Source organism: Solea senegalensis, linkage group LG1 (assembly GCF_019176455.1).
Source record: "Solea senegalensis isolate Sse05_10M linkage group LG1, IFAPA_SoseM_1, whole genome shotgun sequence".
Lineage (NCBI taxonomy): Eukaryota > Metazoa > Chordata > Actinopteri > Pleuronectiformes > Soleidae > Solea > Solea senegalensis.
The window spans coordinates 30,717,796-30,737,915 of record NC_058021.1 but is presented as its reverse complement, the minus strand read 5'-3'; the positions used below and the strand labels follow the sequence as shown (position 1 = coordinate 30,737,915).

The following is a 20,120-nucleotide window of genomic DNA, read 5'->3' as shown; positions in this document are numbered from 1 at the left end:
AATGTTGATCGTTGTTATGATTACCTTTGTGATTATCCCACATGTGAAGAAATATTATAAAATTAAGCAACCTTATTGGAATGATCAATTAAATAAACATAAACATGAATGAAATCATGGAGGAAAAGGAGGGAAATGTGAATATTTTGTGGATAGAGCATATAAAAAGGGACACTGATTGAGTGACTGGTGTCTGTGGTGCAGGAAATTATGGGTATTAGTGTATGTCCGCCTGTATGTCGTCCAGTTGTTCCATCATGGTTGATTCCAGATCCCGTTGTTGACCTAAAGTTTTTAACTGAAAGTAAATCAAGGCTGTCAGAGGATATAGTAACGGTAAAAGTTTGGTTGCAACTAAATTGGGGAGACCACCTACAAATGTATGCAGATGGGTCAAAGGATTATGAGAGAGGGAAAGTGGCAGTTGTTATCAGCAGTAAGATGGGTTGAGGACAATAAACAAGGAAATTCAATCATCTGCAGTGACTCAGCAGCAGCTTTAACTACAATAAAAGAAGCTCAATCCAAGTCCAGACCTGATTTAGTAGTAGACATTTTCCAGACCTTGTTCAGAATACACAATGAAAGGTATGAGGTGGGGTTTATTTGGGTTCCGGTGCATACAGGTGTGGAAGGGGAGTGAGGAGGCAGATGAGATGGCGAAGATGAATTTGCGATATGGGGCACCAGAGTATTCAGAAAGAATAAACAGGTCTCTAAAACAGAAGTGACAAAAATCCTGGGAGAAGGAAAGGAAGGGAAGGGCTTTTCAGAGCAGGAAAGAAAGACCAGTGCACTTTTAGGTATAGTAGAAAAGACTCAGTAGTTATCTCAAGATTGAGGCTTGGACACTGTGGGCTGAGGAGTGGGCTGGCTCTGATTGGTAAGCATCCTGATGGCAAATGTGAGTGTGGAGACAGTTAGACAGTAAAACATGTTCTTCTCCAGTGCAAACTATACTCCAGTCAGAGAAGGAATCTCTTCAGGAAACTTGGAGCAGAAGGGGAAACTGTTTTCAGTATGAGCAAGCATTTAAATCTGGATTCTCGGGTTAAAACAAAAACATCGGTGGATTATCTTCACAAAACAAGCTTGTACAAAAGGATTTGATGTAGGTCTCAATAACAACCAGTAGGGGCCGCAATACGCCATAGCTGCGTCTAGCCTGCCAAACTAAAGAAGAAGAAGAAGAAGAAAATTGAATGGTGACGTACAACACACTTGATCGTCTTCACGCAGGTGTTTTCAATCAGCTGATGACGCAGCTTCCGCCTCTGCTCTCTCTTCCTTCAGCGGCGTTACCCTGTCAGGTTTAGCACCAATGTTTCGAAGAGAAACCGCATAAACGAGCCGCAAAACGAAAAAAGACGCGAAAAGGATGACGCTGTCTAAGTACAGAAACTGTTCCTAAAGGAGGGAACTTTAAAAATAGAATACAAAACTACCCGCGTGACGTCAGACGCCGAAAAGTGGCCACGTGCAGCTGCTCGTATATATAAATGCAGCAAGGTGATTTAAGATGATTGGTTTGACCTGGTCCAGATTGAGGACTCCTCCAGAATGGTGAGTAACTTTTGTCAAGTTATCTTAACTGTGAATCTGTTGGCTGATAAAATTTCTAATAAAACAATTCGAATGAGGTTTGATAACGTCACACACCCTTTATTGTCTTTTCGAAACTCTATCAAACAAATCTTCTCCAAAGATATTCTATATTTCCCATAATTCCAAAAGCAAAAGAAGTCCATTTAAAAATGTTGAATGGTGTGTTTCCGTCTGTCCAGTGAAATGTTACGGCAGAGAATTGGTTTTGAAACAAATGTGTATTTTGTGATAATATTGAAACCTCGGATCATTTATTTTTTTCAATGTATGTCCTCTGTCTTTGGACTGATATTCATGACTGGCTGTACTTAAAGATCTGACTTGAGCCCTTCTCTAGCGAGGACATTATTTATGGTGTTGCTATGGTTAATAATGAATGTGACTTTCTGGTAAACAATAGTCTAATCCTTGGGAAATTTTACGTACACAAATGTAAATTTATCAATGTAAAACCTAGATTTATTGTGTTTCATAACGAGTGTCTTTCCTTCACCAAAGCCCTTAATATAATGAAAGGTAAAAATGCAATGAAACTTTTCAGTTTATTTGAAAAATATGATCTAAAACAAAAGACTGTTGGCTGATTTATACTCAAAATTAGCCTTTGTTAGCCATGCTGTGCCTCATTGTCAGCTTAACTCATTGGCTGCCAGCCATTTTCAATGCAGTGGCCAAATTGACATCTATAGCCCTCAATGGCAGCCAATGAGTTTTAATTGACTGCTGTAGATGTCAATTTGACCAATGCTCTGAAAATGGCTGGCTCAATTGCTAGCTCAATTGTTTCCTCAAAATTAGCCTTGGCTCAAAGTTAGCCAAGCTGTGCCTCATTGTAATCTTAATTCTGGCTCATTTTAGGCTCAATTATGGCTTAATGTAGTTTTTATTCTTTTTTTTATAATTATTAGCTCATTGTTGTCCATACCTTGTACCAACATAAAGAAATATTTGAACCAACATTGGCTGAATTATTTAAAGTTTGGTCAACTGTGGCTGATGCAATTTTGTCAGGTCTCAGCAGGTAAATTATTGATGCAAAATAGGACTGCAATTTGTCGTTTTAATGAATTGGTTAATCTGTGATTTATTAACGTTTGTTCCATATAAATGTTGATTGCTGTTTCTCAAAGCTCAATGATATTCTAAATCCAAAATTTAGTGAATTCAATTATGTGGAGCAAAGAAATGAGGGAATATCCACATTTAAGATGAAACAAACTCTGAAACACTCAAACCAATCAATCCATTATTAAAAGAGTTGGATGACACTAAACAAGTTAAAATGGCCACCTTGCTGTTCACTCACTTTTGCCGTCAATGTCATTACTTTATTGTGTTTTTTTACGAGAGATTTATTCGTTTTTTAACTTTAAATGTTTTAAGGCAGATTCAGGGTTACAGTCCGAGCTATCTATCTATATAAACTTTTAATGTAGTCATTAAAGTACAAACTTTTTTTTAAAGGAACAAACTTCTGCTACCTGCTCGTGGATACCTGGTCGGACATTAAAGAAACAGGTAAGTTGGAGACAATTTACTACTTCAACCAGTCTTTAAGGCTAATCAATTTATTGAACTGATATCAACCTTTTATATACATTTGTAGTTATATTAATGCTGTGTTTAAAACAAGTGTGGCTGTATGAGGTACTGACACTTTCTTCATCAGCTTTATTTTACAATTGCTTGTGATTATGTTAATTTCTTTACTTCACTGCAGGAGCTCGAACTTTGTCAGGGTTTGGGACTGGACTCAATTTGTTTTCTTTTTTTTCCAGGTTGATCTTCATGAAGATCTTCAAACAGGTGTCATGTATTTTATTTCTGGGTGGCCGCTGTGTCTCCACTCGCTTTTTCTAGGCTGCTGTGCCTCTATCTATTCTATCTACATTATCCATTTGACGGTAGCGTTCTGCTTGTTGCTGGTTGTAGTGCAATGCCAATTTTTGGGTGCCATGGCCGCCATGCCATTATCTTTGTATTATCGTACGTCCCACCTTATTGATCATCATCATTGCGCGTCTAGTCATTTTACTTCCTGGTGGATCTACAAACGTGGATGCCACCGCATCAATGCACAGTAAGTGTACTAACCATTTCTTTTTCAGCTTCTCCAATGAAGAGGACCACCCAACATCACTGCATGTTCGTCTTAATGAATACATTGCGTTTGAGTTGCGTTACAATATTTTTAAAAGGTAAATGCAGTTTTTCTCGCTTGGCTGCTGTGCCATGACTGAACCTGATCTGAGCTTTTTTCACATCCGTATCTTGATTCTTCATGGCCACGGTCATGATTGTGCTTGGTCTTGGCTGCTGTGCCAGTCTAATTTCTGATCTGTTTTTCCTGGTCTTGAGTGTGTGTGATGACTGATGTTAATCTGACCTTTTGGGCCCAGTCTAAGAAACTAATTGGCTTTACTGGTCCAGAAAGATGCATAAAATGTATGCCTGAAGATTGCCGGATTTTATCAATTAGACTGACTAAAATATTCTAAATGGGTAACATTTTAACTTTTTCCAGGTAAGTCTAAAGGCCTTTGTGACATGCTTTTTGTCCCAATTATTCAAAAGTAATTTTGCATCTAACCATTTAAATAAAACAATGTTAGTGCAAAGGCCTGTATTTACACACTGACACATGCCATGTCATAGTGTCTGTCTTGTCTGTCCAGCCGTCCTCTCTGAGAGTTAGTCAGGGTCTCAAGCTCAATGAATGATTTAAAGTTGATTAGTCTCGAGGCTTCTGTAAATTTCTGCAGGAAATTCTGGGACCTTATTTTTTTTTAAATGGCTTTAATTTAGTCTTAACTTTTGTACTGATAGATGCAACTGGCTTGCTTGTATTTGATAGGATAGCATAGGACTAACTCCTCACCACAAACTAGACACTAATTTCAGCTAACAAGTGTCTGTAGCCCCAGTATCCATGACATTCTTGCAAAATGAAAATTTGACATTGTCGAAGTCATTACAATGATGCTTAATCTTAATGTCTTGGTTGTTTGCATGAGAAAAGGCAATCTCCCAGGTGTGTTGGCGAGCTTTCTCTGATTTTGACACTTGCCCTAAAGTTTCCCTATTTAACTCTTGTTGAGCTATGCATTAAATGATTCCTCCAACTTGTATACAGATCTCATTTTCTCTCCCCGCAGCTTTCCAACACCCACTGCTGTTGTCACATCTGCTAAAGGTAGCCGTATCCTGATTCACTGCATCTTCATCTGTTGGGTAAGATGTGCCATTAGACTAGTGACAAAGTGGACACCTTAAAATGTATGATCTAATTTACCCAAATGGTTCATCAGTTTACAAGACAAAAAATAATTGAATTTGACATTCTTGGGGTCAGTAACCTGACCTCTAACCTTTTGGGAAACCATGCTAAAGATCACATGCTCTTGGCATAACTGAACAGAATCAGTATTTCAGCAACTTTATTGCTCAATTTGTAAATCAGTCAGGATTTAATGAGCTGGTTCTCCTTCACACAACAGAAGAAGGTAAATTGAGTCGACTCGTAAGATGGTTAGGCCTTTTGTCCTTCCCCTCCTCGTGTGTGTGTGTGTGTGTGTGTGTGTGTGTGTGTGAAAATCTGGCCACAAATCCTGACTGACTGGCACGTCATGGCTGTGCTGTTTCCAAAATCAGACAAGGATCCATCTGATTTTGTGACTCAGCGTGTCATGGTATGCATTTATTTTCCTCCAAACCAACTGGAGTGAACATGTTTGCTATGTAAGTCACTTTTAGACTAAATGAAGCATTTGGTCAAATTAGGGTCAAACATTTTAAGGGGTCTGCTTTGTCAATCGTCATGTGCCACATCTTGCTAAACCCATGAGAAGTTCTGAATTGTGAAACCTGCCTCTTGCAGATGTTACGACGACAGCAATTGGTGTTGTAAGGCTGCAGAGACAGAGAAAATGAGATCCGAGGACAGGAAAGTGGAATTGATTTCATGCTTAGCAAAATAAGGGTTTAAGCAGAGAAACTTTGTGGTGAGGCTACAGAATCAGAAGGAACTTTGTCTGGGCAACTGAGATTTGCATTTTTCATGCATCCAACCAAGACATTGGGGTTAGAAGCATCTCAAATGGCTAGCAACCTGCAGTACAAAGTGAATGGATATTTGATTTTTGCAACGAAATCTACGGGCCACAAGGCTTGATTTTCTGGTATTAAATTGTGTTTAGAGACAGAGGTAGTTTGGTAAACTGTCAGTGTAGAACAGGCAAGGCTGGTAGAGATTGGGGATGGCATCCATCGGTGGGCCCTGGCTGGATGTGAGAAGACCCGTGACCAGGTGAGTTACTTGATGGTTTTTGTCATTTGCTTACCTTTTTGTCTTGTGACTTATGAAATTCTACCTTGTTTAGAAGAGGAGATGAAGGCTGCAGCAGATTCCTGGATCAGAAGGCCTAGCTATTGGGATGGTATCCATCGGTGGGCCTTGGCTGGATGTGAGAAGACCCGGTGACCAGGTGAGTTACGATACAGTTTTTGTCATTTGTTTACCTTTTTGTCTTGTGACTTATCAAATTCTACCTTGTTTAGAAGACGTGATGAAGGCTGCAGCAGATTCCTGGATCAGAGGACCTAGCTATTGGGGATGGTATCCAACGGTGGGCCTTGGCTGATGTGAGAAGAGCAGGTGAGTTACCATACAGTTTTTGTCATTTGTTTACCTTTTTTTCTTGTGACTTATCACATTCAACCTTGTTTAGAAGAGTTGATAAAGGCTGCAGCAGATTCCTGGATCAGAGAACCTATTGGGGATGGTATCCATCGGTGGGCTTTGGCTAGATGTGAGAAGATCCGGTGACCAGGTGAGTTACGATACAGTTTTTGTCATTTGTTTACCTTTTTGTCTTGTGACTTATCAAATTCTACCTTGTTTAGAAGACGTGATGAAGGCTGCAGCAGATTCCTGGATCAGAGGACCTAGCTATTGGGGATGGTATCCAACGGTGGGCCTTGGCTGGATGTGAGAAGAGCAGGTGAGTTACCATACAGTTTTTGTCATTTGTTTACCTTTTTTTCTTGTGACTTATCACATTCAACCTTGTTTAGAAGAGTTGATAAAGGCTGCAGCAGATTCCTGGATCAGAGAACCTCTCTATTGGGGATGGTATCCATCGGTGGGCCTTGGCTGGATGTGAGAAGACCAGGTGAGTTACCATACAGTTTTTGTCATTTGTTTACCTTTTTTTTCTTGTGACTTATCACATTCAACCTTGTTTAGAAGAGTTGATAAAGGCTGCAGCATATTCCTACATCTAGGACTCCATGTTGGGCACCACAACCTGGAGAAGTCTTGTCCTGGATGGCTGCACTGAGGACCTTGGCCAAGGTTTTCTCTTCCTGGAGTCTCAGACTGTCTGTTCATCTGCTCTCTCTGGTGTCTGGGAGTTAGTCAGGGTCTAAACCTAAATGGATTATTTAAAGTTGATTAGTCTCGAGGCTTCTACGATTTCTGCTGGAAATTCTGGGACCTTATTTTTTAATGACTTTAATTTGGTCTTATCTCTTGTACTCATAGTTGTGACTTCGCCTATTGACAACCTTGGGGAGTCGAACTCATGCAGGATAAATGCAAAGTATACTGTAGCTTGGCAAGTTTTCTTATAAACAAGTGCTGTATAATGTATTTGATTACAATGAGCTAAAGGAGCTATTCCTTTATTTCTCACCTGGTAATTGCTTTGATCAGATTATAACTGGTTCTTGATTTGATTATGAAGCTGAACTTTTTCTCCTGTTTTTAGGCAAGTGTAGCCACATTACATTTTAGATGTCATACAGCCCATGGATAATGTTGTGAAATACTTTAATTTGACATTTTTTGTCAAGTTTTTTTTTTATATGAATTTAAGTCTTAATCTGTTTTCTCTGATTGTATGCATTGCCTCTATAGTTTTATCCATCACTTACTAAACTGGAATTCAATGCTAAGCTGACTTGTCTCAGTCTGCTAAACTGACTTGTCTCAGTCTGCCAAGTTTAGTCCCTGCTAAAGACTCAAGCTGAACCCTTTTTGTGTTCATAAAGCCTTTTTGCGCGTCATATTGGGAGGCCTCCCTGCAGGGGATTTCTATCTTCCCCTGCAAAACCATGCGTTACTCGTGTCTTGTATGCAGGGATAACCTAGACAGTGTCCTAAATGTGTCCTCACTGATTAGATTTCAGGATTAGAGTGTGTTTCGGTTCTTTAGGAGGAAACAAACCTGGCAGAGAGACAACTCAGATTATTTAACTGAAGGTTATGCCAAATTTGAGAACTTTATCTTTTATGTTACAAATTGAAATGAAACATTCAGTGGGCTGAATTCCAGAAGTCGTGGTGTTCAGGAAAAAAAGTCTGACAGAATTTGGCTTCAGTGTTGAGACTGTTCAAGTACCCTCTTGTGGCAGGAGCTTTTTATGAATTAATTTTTCATTATTTGATTTTTGGATTCACTTCACGTCTCTGGAGCTTTGTGATTAACCTTGATCATGTAAACTTGTAAAGATAAGTGATCTTTTGCCTCTTGTTTGCGAAGTTGGCAGCTGGTTGGAATTATATAACTTCATAGGTTGCCCAAGGTGATGTATTTGATGAGACAACATAGGTTGAACTCACCAGTATCCATGACTTTCTTGCAAAATGAAAATATGACATTGACAGCCACTTGATTTCACAGTTTAGGCAACTTGAGAGGTCATTACGATGATGCTTAATCTTAATCTCTTGGTTGGTTGCATGAGAAAACTGCAATCTCCCAGGTGTGTTGGCGAGCTTTCTCTGATTTTGACACTTGCCCTAAAGTTTCCTTCTTTAACTCTTGTTGAGCTATGCATTAAATGATTCCTCCAACTTGTCTCCAGATCTCATTTTCTCTCCCCGCAGCTTTCCAACATCCACTGCTGCTGTTGTCACATCTGCTAAAGGTAGCCATATCCTGATTCACTGCATCTTCATATGTTGGGTAAGACGTGTCATTGGACTAGTGACAAAGTGGACACCTTAAAATGTCTGATCCAATTTATCCAAATGCTTCCTCAGTTTACAAGACGAAAAACAATTGAATTTCACATTCTTGGGGTCAGTAACCTGACCTCTAACCTTTTGGGAAACCATGCTTAAGATCGCATGCTCTTGGCATAAACAACAGAATTAGTATTTGAGCAACTTTATTGCTCAATTTGTAAATCAGTCAGGATTTAATGAGCTGGTTCTCCTTCACACAACAGAAGAAGGTAAATTGAGTCGACTCGTAAGATGGTTGGGCCTTTTGTCCTTCCCCTCCTCCTGTGTGTGTGAAGGAATCTGGCCACAAATCCTGACTGACTGGCACACCATGGCTGTGCTGTTTCCAAAATCAGACCAGGATCCATCTGATTTTGTGACTCAGCCTGTCATGGTATGCATTTATTTTCCTCCAAAACAATTGGAGTGAACATGTTTGCTATGTAGGTCACTTTTAGACAAAATGACACATTTGGTCAAATTAGGGTCAAACATTTTAAGGGGTCTGCTTTGTCAATGGTCTAGCACTACATCTTGCTAAACACATAAGTAGCTCTGAATTGTGAGATCGCTGCCTCTTGCAGATTTTACGACGACAGCAATGGGTGTTGTAAGGCTGCAGGGAGAGAATGAGGTCTGAGAGAGGGAAAGTGGAATTGATTTCATGCAAAATAAGGGGTTTAAGCAGAGAAACTTTGTAGTGAGGCTGCAGAATTGGAAGGAACTTTGCCTGGGCAACTTTGAGATTGGCAGTTTTTCATGCAGCTAACCAAGACATTGGGGTTGGCATCATCCAAAATGGCTTGAGGCTTGGTCATCTGATATTGAATTGTGGTTGGAGACCGGGGTAGTTTGGCAAACCGTCGGTGTAGAATAGGAAAGCCAGGTAGAGACTGGGGAGGGCATCCATCGGTGGACCCTGACTGGATGTGAGAAGACCCTTGACCAGGTGAGCTACCTTTTAGGGTTTTTGTTGTTTGTTTACCTTTTTTTTCCTTCTGACTTATCAAAATCTACCTTGTTTTGAAGAGGTGATGAAGGCTTCATCAGAGTACTCCATGTTGGACACCACAACCTGGAGAAGTCCCGTCATGGATCGCTGTAATGAGTACCTGGCCAAGGTGACCCGACCCTTCTACGATGACTCCTTTGCCACGGGATGTCTTCAGGTACATTCTTTCAGCTTATACTCACTTTTGTTTAATCCGTATTTACTTCAGCATAAAGTGTGCTAACTTTTTTTCTTAGGTGTTGGACCTTAAGGACCAGAGCCTACCAAAATATACACATGCCTCAATGGCTGCTCCGCCTCTCTGCCCAATAGAACATGGACATAGATCCAGTTTTATTTAAACAAAATGGACTTTACCACCTAAAGCCAGGGACTTTCTTCAACCCAGAGCCCCCTGCCCCCACTGACCCACCACCACAAATCACAAAACTGCACATGAAGCAGCACAACACTAAAATTATGTTATTAAATATTTTCTTTTTTTCATGGTTCTGTGCTGAATGTTTTTTTGACAAGTTGTTTTTTTGAAAAACACGGAATTCTTTAATTGTATTAATGTCAATATTTTAGATTTAGTTGTGTCAAGACCCTTTTAATTCGAGATTGTATTATGACGATGGTGGAAAAAATGTTACTTTTGAACTCTGAATGTCAACTTGATTGTATTGCATTAGGATTAAGGACAGAAGTTGTGTTGACTCAGTTTATCTGCATGCATGTGAATCAAGCAATCACATAGTTAAATGCAAACCACTCTAGCAGCTAAGTGTTGGACTAACGTGTGGTGTTATGCTACAGTGAAACTAAATGAAAGGCATTTAAATGGTTAAGTCTGGGTTACCATTGAGAAAAGTTCTGGTAAACATCAGAAACTAGCTAAGGCAGATTACTATGACCAGTTAATGATAATTAGTTAGTCTAGATAACTGTAAATGTGTAACATGTTTTTTTTGTTTTGTTCTTTTCTTGTTGCTGTCGCCAGTCATTGTGCTGCTGCTCACCATGTCCCTCTGCTGGTGAAAGCCAGAGGAATGAAATAAAAGATTGCCAGAAGCTCATCGTGTCTCATGTTATAGTTGGAGCTGGGGGCGGCTGGACTCGGCTGCAAAGCCACTGCAAGATGCAGGACACCAGGTACATACTGCAGACAGTTGTGAATGTTTTTGGAGCTAGGGCAAGTAGAGGGTGTCAAACTTCACTCACCATTGGGTGGCAGCACCTCCCAATTTACTGAAACCAAGTTGAGGTTCATACTCCGAGGTTGATTTACTCAGGAACCATGTCCACATTTAAAGGAAGTGGATTTAGTTTTCCACTGAGCTCGGAGACCAGGGGCCAAAAAGAGTTCCATTTGATTAAAAGTCTCTTGATTTATGTCAGTAAACCACTTCCTGATGAGTTAATGGTCTCAACTGCGCATTTCAATATTGTACATTTTTCTACTCAAAGTAAATTAGATGACAGTGAGACGAATGAGTGGACAACAGTATGATTGACGGCCAGTATCGTTCAGGTGTTTATATCTGATAAACATAAATTCATAATTTACATTGGGTCATAAAGATATGTTGAGTTATAGAAATATCCTTGGCTTAGATGTTGTCAGCAGTCTCTGATATTATACAAATACAATTGTTATAGAGTTAAGGAAATCTAAATAAGAACATGTGTGTTCTTAAAATAATTTTGCCAAGCAGTCATGCATAAATCACTCCACAAAGTGGTTTCTTGAAAGCAACATCCTTGATGCGATCTATTGCAAAGTGTTTCTAGTGTGAAAGTACAGTCGGAGCTACAAAGCATGATGTGATGATCAGAAATGCCTCGCACCACAAACCACAAGATGCAGCTCTGACTCAAACTGCAGAAGAACCTCAACTGTTTTAATTCACACCTGAGGTTTCGCTGAGAAACCACTCGGCAAAAAAGGTAGAAAAACACTACCGTCATTCATACAAACAATTCATTAAAATGTCACACCTTTTCTTAACAGCTAAACAAAAAGTTGCAGTTTACTTGTGATATCGCTTAAGGCAAAGCTTAAAGGATAAACTAATTGTCTGCATTGTCTTTTTCCTCATTAAATACAGTAAAATGATGGTAAACATGTTTACAGTTTAGGCTGTGCAGAAGAGCATTCCTTCAAACGTTACAACATTAAATACTGTCGACTGCTGCGTCCTTTAATGGCGAACACCAAATGTCTACTCTGCCTTTTCTTTACTGGGATCGGCGACCGGCTGAGGATCAGCCGCCGCCGCTGCTGCAGCAGCACCGGTCACACTGGTGGTGATGTTTTGAGGCTGGACGGGAGGAAGGGGATCAGGGTCATTGATCAGGGCCTGTTTCCTCTCTTGCTCCTTAATTGCTTGAATGAGGCAGTATGTCATAAACATGACGATGATGGTGGTCATAGGAAAACCTGGGAAGGGATGAAGAGAATTACTGGTAGTGTTATAAATATTGAAGTTTTACGGTAACAATATGATAGTAGTTGCATAGGTAATAGCTTAGTAATGGGGGGGAAATGTCATTACTTATGATATTACTTTGAAAATAACATGGTATTCGTGTAATATCTAATTACCACACTGAATTGAATTAATGAGATGATATTACTATAATATACCAACCCATTTGAAACCTTTACCATACTATGTCGCATCAATAAATTAATATAATATAATATAAAAACAACACTCACCTTTGAGGAGGAGTCGTTTAGCGACCAACTTGGCAAAGTCCAAACTGTTCAGTGCCACGATGTTGAAGAACACTATGCACCAGAAGTTCAAAGTATTGACGATGGCTCTGATCCTGCGGGACATGGCTTCTGACATTTCCATCTGTTTAAAAAAAACAAACCTTTAAATTAAAAATTCAAGTGAAAACAATTGACATCTACAGGTGTCTGGTTGTAGCCTCAAACATTAAACAAACACAACAGAATTCTTTCTTGTTGATCTTCTTTGATGGAACACTTTGCAGCGATTCCATGAAATTGATTAATAGCCAAAAAGCACTTTACACCACTACTACACACTAAAACAGAAGTATTGACCCACCTCCATGGATGCAAACGGCTCCATGGAGAAGAATTTGGCAGTCCACAGCTCAAAGTTGAGGCCGAACCAGTTAAAGAAAGCCCAGAGCAGCACCACCTCGCAGGGTCCCAGCCAGAGAACGGCAACGCCGTAGGTGCACAGCGTCGCCACCAGCTCCTCCACCACATTGTTATGCTTTCCACCCAGGTAATCGTACACGTACCTGGGCGAAAGGATCAGAAAGAGTTCAATAATACAACATTTACAAATTCCTTTATAGGTGGGAAACACTCTTTAAAGACGACAAACCATTACAACCCCAGCAAATTTCTGCTTAATATAATATAATATCCCTGCCTCAACTCCCCTTTCTGTGAAAACTTCAATTTTGTGAAGATAAATAATGCATTTTACATGTGATTCTTTTAAATCATGTAAAAAAGTTAGTTATGAAAAGTTTTTGGAAATACAGTATGTGCGTTCTTGTTTATGTTCATTGTTGTATCTCTGTCACCTTTTTAAAACACCTTTGTTTTACTACTTCTTGTTAAACACTTTGTTTGAATCTATCTTACTTTAATTATTTTAATTATTTTGTTAAGTTAGTTAGTTTTATATTTTGTTGTGTCTTATTTAAGTGTTTTGTGTGCCTTTAAGCCGGGAGTCGCTGCAAAATTTCGTTCATGACAATAAAAATTCTTGATTCTTAAGTTACGATTATTGACTAGAATGAAAATCATCAGCATGGCTGGTCACGACTGCTTTAATGCACTCACTTGCACAGCCAGTCATTGATTCCTCTGTCGAAGTGGCTACAGAGAGAGCAAATAGAGCAGGTTTAATTTTAAATCATGAGTATAATGAACCACGTGATGTGATCGAGCTGTGGAAAAATCCCACTCACGTTTCAGCGAACACGTAGAGCATCGTGATGCATTTTGGCGGCTTGGGTGGATCCAGATGATCCAGTCTGGCCACTGTGTTGATGACTCCAAACATGACAGCTGCTTTGACCCAGTCATACACCAAGTTAAAGTAAGCCAGACCCACTGCAAACAGTTCAAACACATCAGTCATGCATTTGGTACTTTGGAACCTTTGTTATTTTGCGGCAGACAGGCATTTCCAGACCTAGAGCCCAGTCTGAGAGGTGTTTGAGCAGCTTCATGTCGGTGGGAAGAGTCCGGATGTACATGAAGTGAAAGAGCACGTCCACTACAATGATGACCCCCAAGTGGATCAGGCCCTGCAGACTGATGTTCCACATTTCCCGCTCTTTTCTAGTCAGGTCTGACTTGTTGGCCTGTGGGGGGCAGCAGACACACGTCTCAATTATAATCCAAACCTCTGTGATGCTTCTCTTAAACTAAAGAATTTAGCTCACATTACAAATTGGATGGTTTCTAAAATAACTTTGATGTTGTCAATGAAGTACTTCATTGTACTCCAGAAAGAGGCTGTCCTCTCAACTTGTGAGGTTCGACTGTTGGTGAATCAGCTATTCCCTCAGGAAGGAGGGAGGGGCATGTTTACAATAGCAAGGAAGTTAGTTAAAAGAATGTAAACTAACGGCAGTTTTAATGATTTCTTTTTACTTTAATGTGTAAAACCCCCAAAGATTTTGGGAACTGTTCAAAGAATTGAGGTAGATTTAAAGTGTAACTTACTTGAACATAAAATTTGTCAAAGGTCATGATGGGCCCAAAATAGAAGAAGGGGAGGTAGAAGTTGTATTTAAGCAGCTCCAGGATGTCGTAGTTTCCGTCTTTCCTTTCACAATTCTCAAGAGCGAAGCTCATGCCGCGCATGATAGTAAACCCACAGCCTCCATAGAAGAGAACGTGGCGTAGCTCAAAGTCTCCCTCAACAAATCCAGCCTGTGTGGAGAAGAAACAAAGAATTAACTCAGATTTTACATTCAACCAAAACGTCCCTCTTGTGTAATTTCATTCACCTGCCAGGACACAAATGGTTCACACTTGAACGTGGCGAGAGTACAAAAGCCAGTGACGAAGCAAAGCCAGCGAATTTTCACCAGGGAGATGCTGTAGAGGAGGATGCAGTGAGACAACATGAGGGAGACGTACGTCCAACCCATGCTGGTCCACACAGCCAGCAGTCCATACACCATGTGTACCAGGGACCTGTACTGTGAGGGAGACACACAACCACATGTCCAAAAATCAGTCTATGATGCAGCTACACCCACTGTGATGTTGATACAAAAGTCAGAATTAGTGTGACTTGAAGGTCCAGTAAGGGTTCGTTCGTGGGCAGAAACTGAATACATGTACTCAAGTGTATAATCATGTAGAATATAATGAAAATCATTTTAATACATACTTAGGGCAGCCAAATAGTTTGGAGGAGTCACTCATTTGTTACAAGTTGCAGTCTCACCATTAGATCACTTACTCTTACACGCTGGAACATTTTATTGCGGCGCCTTAGGTCAGAGGTGTCAAACTGGCGACCCGCGGGCCACATGTGGTCCCACTGCATGCAGCCCGTCACTTAATATCATGTTATACTACGAAAACGTGTGTGGCTGAGGCGATGGAATAGAGACAGAATAAAATACTAATTATCAACATGTAATTATATATATATACGTAATTTTACTTTGAAATTCTGTGAAATTGTGTCAATTTCAAGATCATATTGCCCACCCACTTTTGAACAGTTGGTTTTTCCCCCTCTTGACCAGACTAGATGCTCATTGGTCATTTGAGTTTGAATATGGTCCAAGAAAGAAAATCATTACATTGCTTTCTCTAGTTTTTAGCACGGTAATGTTATGAGATTTTGTATCATTATTTGATTTAATTTTAAAATTGCTTGATTAATATTGACTTTATTCTTATAATATCACAACTTTATAGTATTACAACATATTGCAATGCAATATTACAACTTTATTCTTATAATATTATGACTTTATTCTCATATTACAATATTTTTAATATTACCACTTTATTCTCTAAAGATTAAATATGTTTTTCTTTTCAATTTGGCCCCAATAACCTTTTTTTTTATAGATTGTATAAAAAAAGTGATGTTTTCCAAAATGGATTCTTCGCGATAGGTTTTCACTCCGTGACTCAAAATGGGCCCGACAATAGTGACATGAGTTATGTTGCTATATTTAGATGAAGTTTCTGTTTGTTGCTGCTTTTTTATTCATCTACAGTCAGCCCCCACCCACCCCATTTAACTCCTTCCCACCTGGTTCCATTCATCATCTGCAGTTTAGCTGGTGATATAAAAGGCTGCGGTGCAACGCTGTAAAAATAAATGGTGACAAAGTGGGTTTGAAATGTCACCAAGTATTCATAATAACGAGCGTAGTGTGAGATTAATTCATAGCGGCGGACAACGTGATTGATTTTTGCTCCATGATAATAGCAGCTCTCCGCGTGTCATTAAACCCAAATTGACTTTTAGCACATTTCTCTTCCTACAGGAGCTCAATAAATTAATCAGTACTTTTGAGGCACCTGTGGAGCCAGCATTGAGCAGATCTTGGCGAACAGCACGTGACCAGAGAGAGCAAACAAAATGTGCTCCCTGAAAGTGGAAAACCACATCATCCACTCAAAGTCGGCCGTGTCCTGCAGAACAGTGAGCAGAGAGAGAAGTTAGACGGGCGTTATTGTGCACTCATGAAGTCTTGTTTTTACAGAAGTATTAATGTCCTCTCACCATTTTCCTCCCAAAGTAGTACCATCCTGGTTTCATGCTGGTTTTGAACGACTTTCTGCTTGCATTTGCTGAGAAGATAAGGCCAAAAATAACAAAATATCGACACAGTACTTCACTTTAGACTCTATTGTTTGCTTGAGAAACTGTCATACTGCCAGAAACAAACATATCTTGTTACATTGTCTTCATTGCCTTCCTCTTGACCACACGTGTGAATCCTTTGTTACAGAGACGGTGAAACTGTACTCTCATACATATTTTTTTTCTTTCTTTTTGTCTGTGTGTATTAATACTGACACCTGATCTCCTCTGCATGGTCTGCATAGCTTCAGCTCTTCACTCCCTCACTGTACTGTTGACTTTACCACGAGTGAGTTGATACAGAGTGAAAGCCGGACCTGGCTCATCGACTCAGGATCAACCTGAGTGCAGTTTTAAAACAACTGAACGCGCGTGCAAGGCCTCTGCTAACATAATTTAAGGGAAGCACAAAACTTGTGTATTGGCAAGAAATCTGGTGATACGATATAGAGGGTTGACGATGGGATGTATCGCAGTATTTTTGGCGTCCTATAAGCAAGGCCATATATTGTAATCCCCGTACCTCCCATAGTCTATTTTAAGTGTAACTCTCAGAGTAAAAATAACATTAGTTGCTTATACAGTTTTCTTTGTCTAGTGGGAGGAGTGAAAGATGTTAGAGAGAGTCAAGTGTGTGTGTACTTACAGCTGGACACCTCAAAGATCCAACTAGTGGCCCAGAACATTGCCAGACACAGCACTGTGTTGTAGAAGTAGATTTCATATTTGGGAAGTGCAGCTTTGACCCCCATGGTGACACGGAATGGACCAGTTCCGGAGGATCCTGAGCACAAACGTACGAGTCAACAATTGATTGTGTACTGTACCGCTCAAACTACATCACTCGGCTCACCTCACCTACTAAAAAGGGTCTGGTCCCCACCTTGTTCTTGTCTCGCACACAGTCAACCGTCTGCAAAGTCCTGCACGAGCAGTTCTGTGCTTCACAGTAAAGAAGTTCACCTCATGGTTTGAATGAGTGTGATCTGTTGCAGGTGGAACTTAAAATACACACAGACACTGACTTGTCTGTCATTTCAGTATCTAAGTACTACACTTGAGGTCCAAACCTAGTTCTTTTTCAAATGTTTCACAAGTAAAAACACGGATGCAGATGGGAACGCAGAGTACTTGTAAAATAATAGTGCAAAAAGGAAAAATAGTAGCAGCTGTTGAAATTATGAAATTAACAATACAGTATACTATTACTATTAGATTGGGCTATGTCCATGTCCCATCTGTTAGCATCTCACCGATAAAGAAGGATCCAAGATGCGGAACTGGCTTGAGAAACTGAAAGAACAGGTGCTGAAATCCAAAGAAACGCAACACAAGAATACAAATGAAGGGTTCAGCGGTAACAAGATTAACAGGCAAAACGAGTGTGGAAAGTTCACAAACTAAACACTGAAGGGCGTGGAAAGAGTTGCAGGTAAAACTAACCCAGCTCAGGAGGGATGGTCTGAGAGCAAAGCAAGCAGAGAGGCTGCCAAGAACCTTCCCAAAAGACGAGCGGGAGGGTGACGGCAAAGCTAAGACCCTTCCGGGGACACAGATTCAGGAGACAGAGAAGGAGGCCACTGGCAGAGCCTAGGAGACAGAAGGGGTCTCACCAGATTATGAGGCAGGAACCACTAAGGCAGGGTTTCACCAGAGGCCAATGATGCTGTCTGAGGCCATCAAGCTGTGTGACCACCAGAGTGCTTTGGTGGTCATCAGAGCAGAAGTCCACAAGCTGAGCACTGATGGAGAATGTGGTGTTCAGACTCTGGCTCTGATGGGGGGACCCTCTCGGCCCATGAACAGTAGGCATCTGTCAGGACTTCTGAGGAGGTGAATTCAGCAGTGACCACATACACTGGATCATAGGAAATTGATCCCCAACACTGGCTCTGGGCTACTGTCATTGAAGGTGCAGTTTGTTATTGGGTCTTATTAGCAGGGCTGTTGAGGTCATATATTATTCTGGCATGACTTTGGCTTGGGCTGGTCACTGAAAACATCAGTCTGAAGCTTGGGCGCATCATTGGCCAGGGCTGTGGGCTGGAGTCATGGGGCTGAAGATCAGGATGACTTTTGGAACGTGGGCCTAAACACTGGGGAAATGACTGGACTGTTGGGTGGATCTGGGTCTTCATTTCCTCATGCAGTATCCATGAACCACCAAGGGAGTCCGACAGAAAATAGTTTACAAATTCGGCTCAAACTCTGGCTTAAAATCTGAAAAACCGACCATCCATGAACAGCAGGTCTCTGAATTAAGCAAATGGTTGGTTGGCCCGAGAGGTAGCAGACTGTCAAGCGGGCTAAAGACTTTGCAGAGGTCATGATGAATCTTTACAGTTTCATAGAGTTTGTGGTGATTTGTCTTCTAAATAATGCTTCAAACACAAAGTAGGATCTGCCGTGTCTAATATGGATTTGTGATGGCCAGCTCTTTGAAGAGGGAGCACCCAAAGATCCTTATGAAGAACGGGCAACTGAAGTTAAAAATAACAGCACGTACCACGGAGAATCTGAGTAACAAGAACTGTCAAAACTGAACCCACAGAACCAAGATGTAACTCATCATAGTGAGGGAAGTAAAAGCAAAGGAATCTAATCGGACATAGACAGGAAGTACATCAAAACAACAAAATAAAACTAAACATATCTGAAAAAGTGTAAATTAACAACAAATTCTTACAATTATTATTGCCAAATTAGCATGTTAGCAAAACAGGATACATTGGAACATGATGCTTTCTGTGCAGTAGCTTGTTAATATGTAATATTTTTGGTTTAGCAGTTTATAGATTAAGCAACAAAAGCAGAATTACGGAGTTTAGTAATCAAGTATTTTGCCATTTTCAACTGCAGTAATCTGTCACACTGACTCATAACATAAATCACAGTAGGTTTTCTAAACTGTATCTGCAATGTAACAAAAAATGCTGTATAGGATAAAGTGAAATAGTTCCACAACAATATTTAGTGGACAATTATCATGGTAGACACAAAAGTACTTTCTTCCACTGGCTGCTTGTGTTATTACTTCTTTGTGTAAAGAATAATTCATTATATTAAGGGTTCCAGGTCTCTGTCAAATCAAGGGACAAGAACAGTGAAGGGCAAATGGCTGAGGTTCCTCTGTTTAGAAGTCAGAGCCTTAAAGACACTGACAAGGTGCAGCTGCCTGCTATTTATAACCAAACTTCTCTCCACTAAATTCATCCTGTAGCTTTTGTCCCCAGTGCCAAACAAAAACAAGATAATCTGTCTGGAACATACATAACTGCATGGCAACATCAAATAACTCTCCCTGTTCTCTTGACAATGAGTGTCTACGAGGCCTGCTGCTACACAGTCATGCGAGTTTGTTCCCAGCGGCACCTGTTGTCACACTGACCTTGAATGCAGCACTTGCAAGCCCACGGAGAAGTTACCGGGAACCAAACCTTTTGTCAGTTTGCTCAGAAAGTGCCGATTCAAATACCCCAAAACAAATCTGTGGTGCATCCAAAGGGCGCAGGCTGTGCTGCGGGTCGCTCTGACTCCCAGACAGGGAGCTGCCATCGGTTAAAGGTGACATGATGTATTTATACTTTGACCACTGACACAGAGGGGGGCGGAACAGAACAGGAGGGCTGTTAAATCACTATAATTGCTTATAAACCTGACAACACAG

General features: G+C 40.4%; 1 protein-coding gene and 3 long non-coding RNA genes across 8 annotated transcripts; 3 read left to right on the top strand and 1 right to left on the bottom strand.

The window, feature by feature from the left end:
• The first annotated feature begins 1,278 nt into the window (after positions 1–1,278).
• LOC122773193 lies at positions 1,279–3,411 on the top strand. Its single transcript, XR_006360866.1, has 3 exons — positions 1,279–1,563; positions 3,070–3,123; positions 3,384–3,411. It is a non-coding gene; the product is annotated as an uncharacterized LOC122773193 (long non-coding RNA).
• A 2,963-nt stretch (positions 3,412–6,374) lies between these two features.
• Positions 6,375–8,447, top strand: LOC122777629. Of its 2 annotated transcripts, none has more exons than XR_006361349.1 (4): positions 6,375–6,434; positions 6,508–6,605; positions 6,679–6,776; positions 6,889–8,447. It is a non-coding gene; the product is annotated as an uncharacterized LOC122777629 (long non-coding RNA). The 2 variants fall into 2 exon arrangements; XR_006361350.1 differs by lacking the exon at positions 6,889–8,447 and adding an exon at positions 6,851–6,879.
• Positions 8,448–8,517: 70 nt separating this feature from the next.
• On the top strand, positions 8,518–10,138 carry LOC122766332. Its single transcript, XR_006360063.1, has 3 exons — positions 8,518–9,563; positions 9,644–9,783; positions 9,863–10,138. It is a non-coding gene; the product is annotated as an uncharacterized LOC122766332 (long non-coding RNA).
• A 991-nt stretch (positions 10,139–11,129) lies between these two features.
• On the bottom strand, positions 11,130–19,998 carry hhatlb (hedgehog acyltransferase like, b). Of its 4 annotated transcripts, XM_044020853.1 has the most exons (13): positions 19,842–19,998; positions 17,312–17,395; positions 17,100–17,237; positions 16,373–16,440; positions 16,168–16,281; positions 14,625–14,819; positions 14,338–14,547; positions 13,802–13,973; positions 13,575–13,719; positions 13,447–13,482; positions 12,692–12,893; positions 12,331–12,472; positions 11,130–12,048 (listed from the first exon to the last, which is right to left on the bottom strand). In XM_044020853.1, exons 3-13 carry the CDS (start codon positions 17,203–17,205, stop codon positions 11,831–11,833), a joined length of 1,608 nt encoding a protein of 535 aa, XP_043876788.1. In that variant the 5' UTR covers positions 17,206–17,237; positions 17,312–17,395; positions 19,842–19,998; the 3' UTR covers positions 11,130–11,830. The 4 variants fall into 4 exon arrangements, with proteins under 4 accessions (XP_043876788.1, XP_043876706.1, XP_043876950.1 ...); XM_044020771.1 differs by lacking the exon at positions 17,312–17,395; XM_044021015.1 differs by lacking the exons at positions 17,312–17,395; positions 19,842–19,998 and adding an exon at positions 17,707–17,901.
• Between the last annotated feature and the right edge of the window lie 122 nt (positions 19,999–20,120).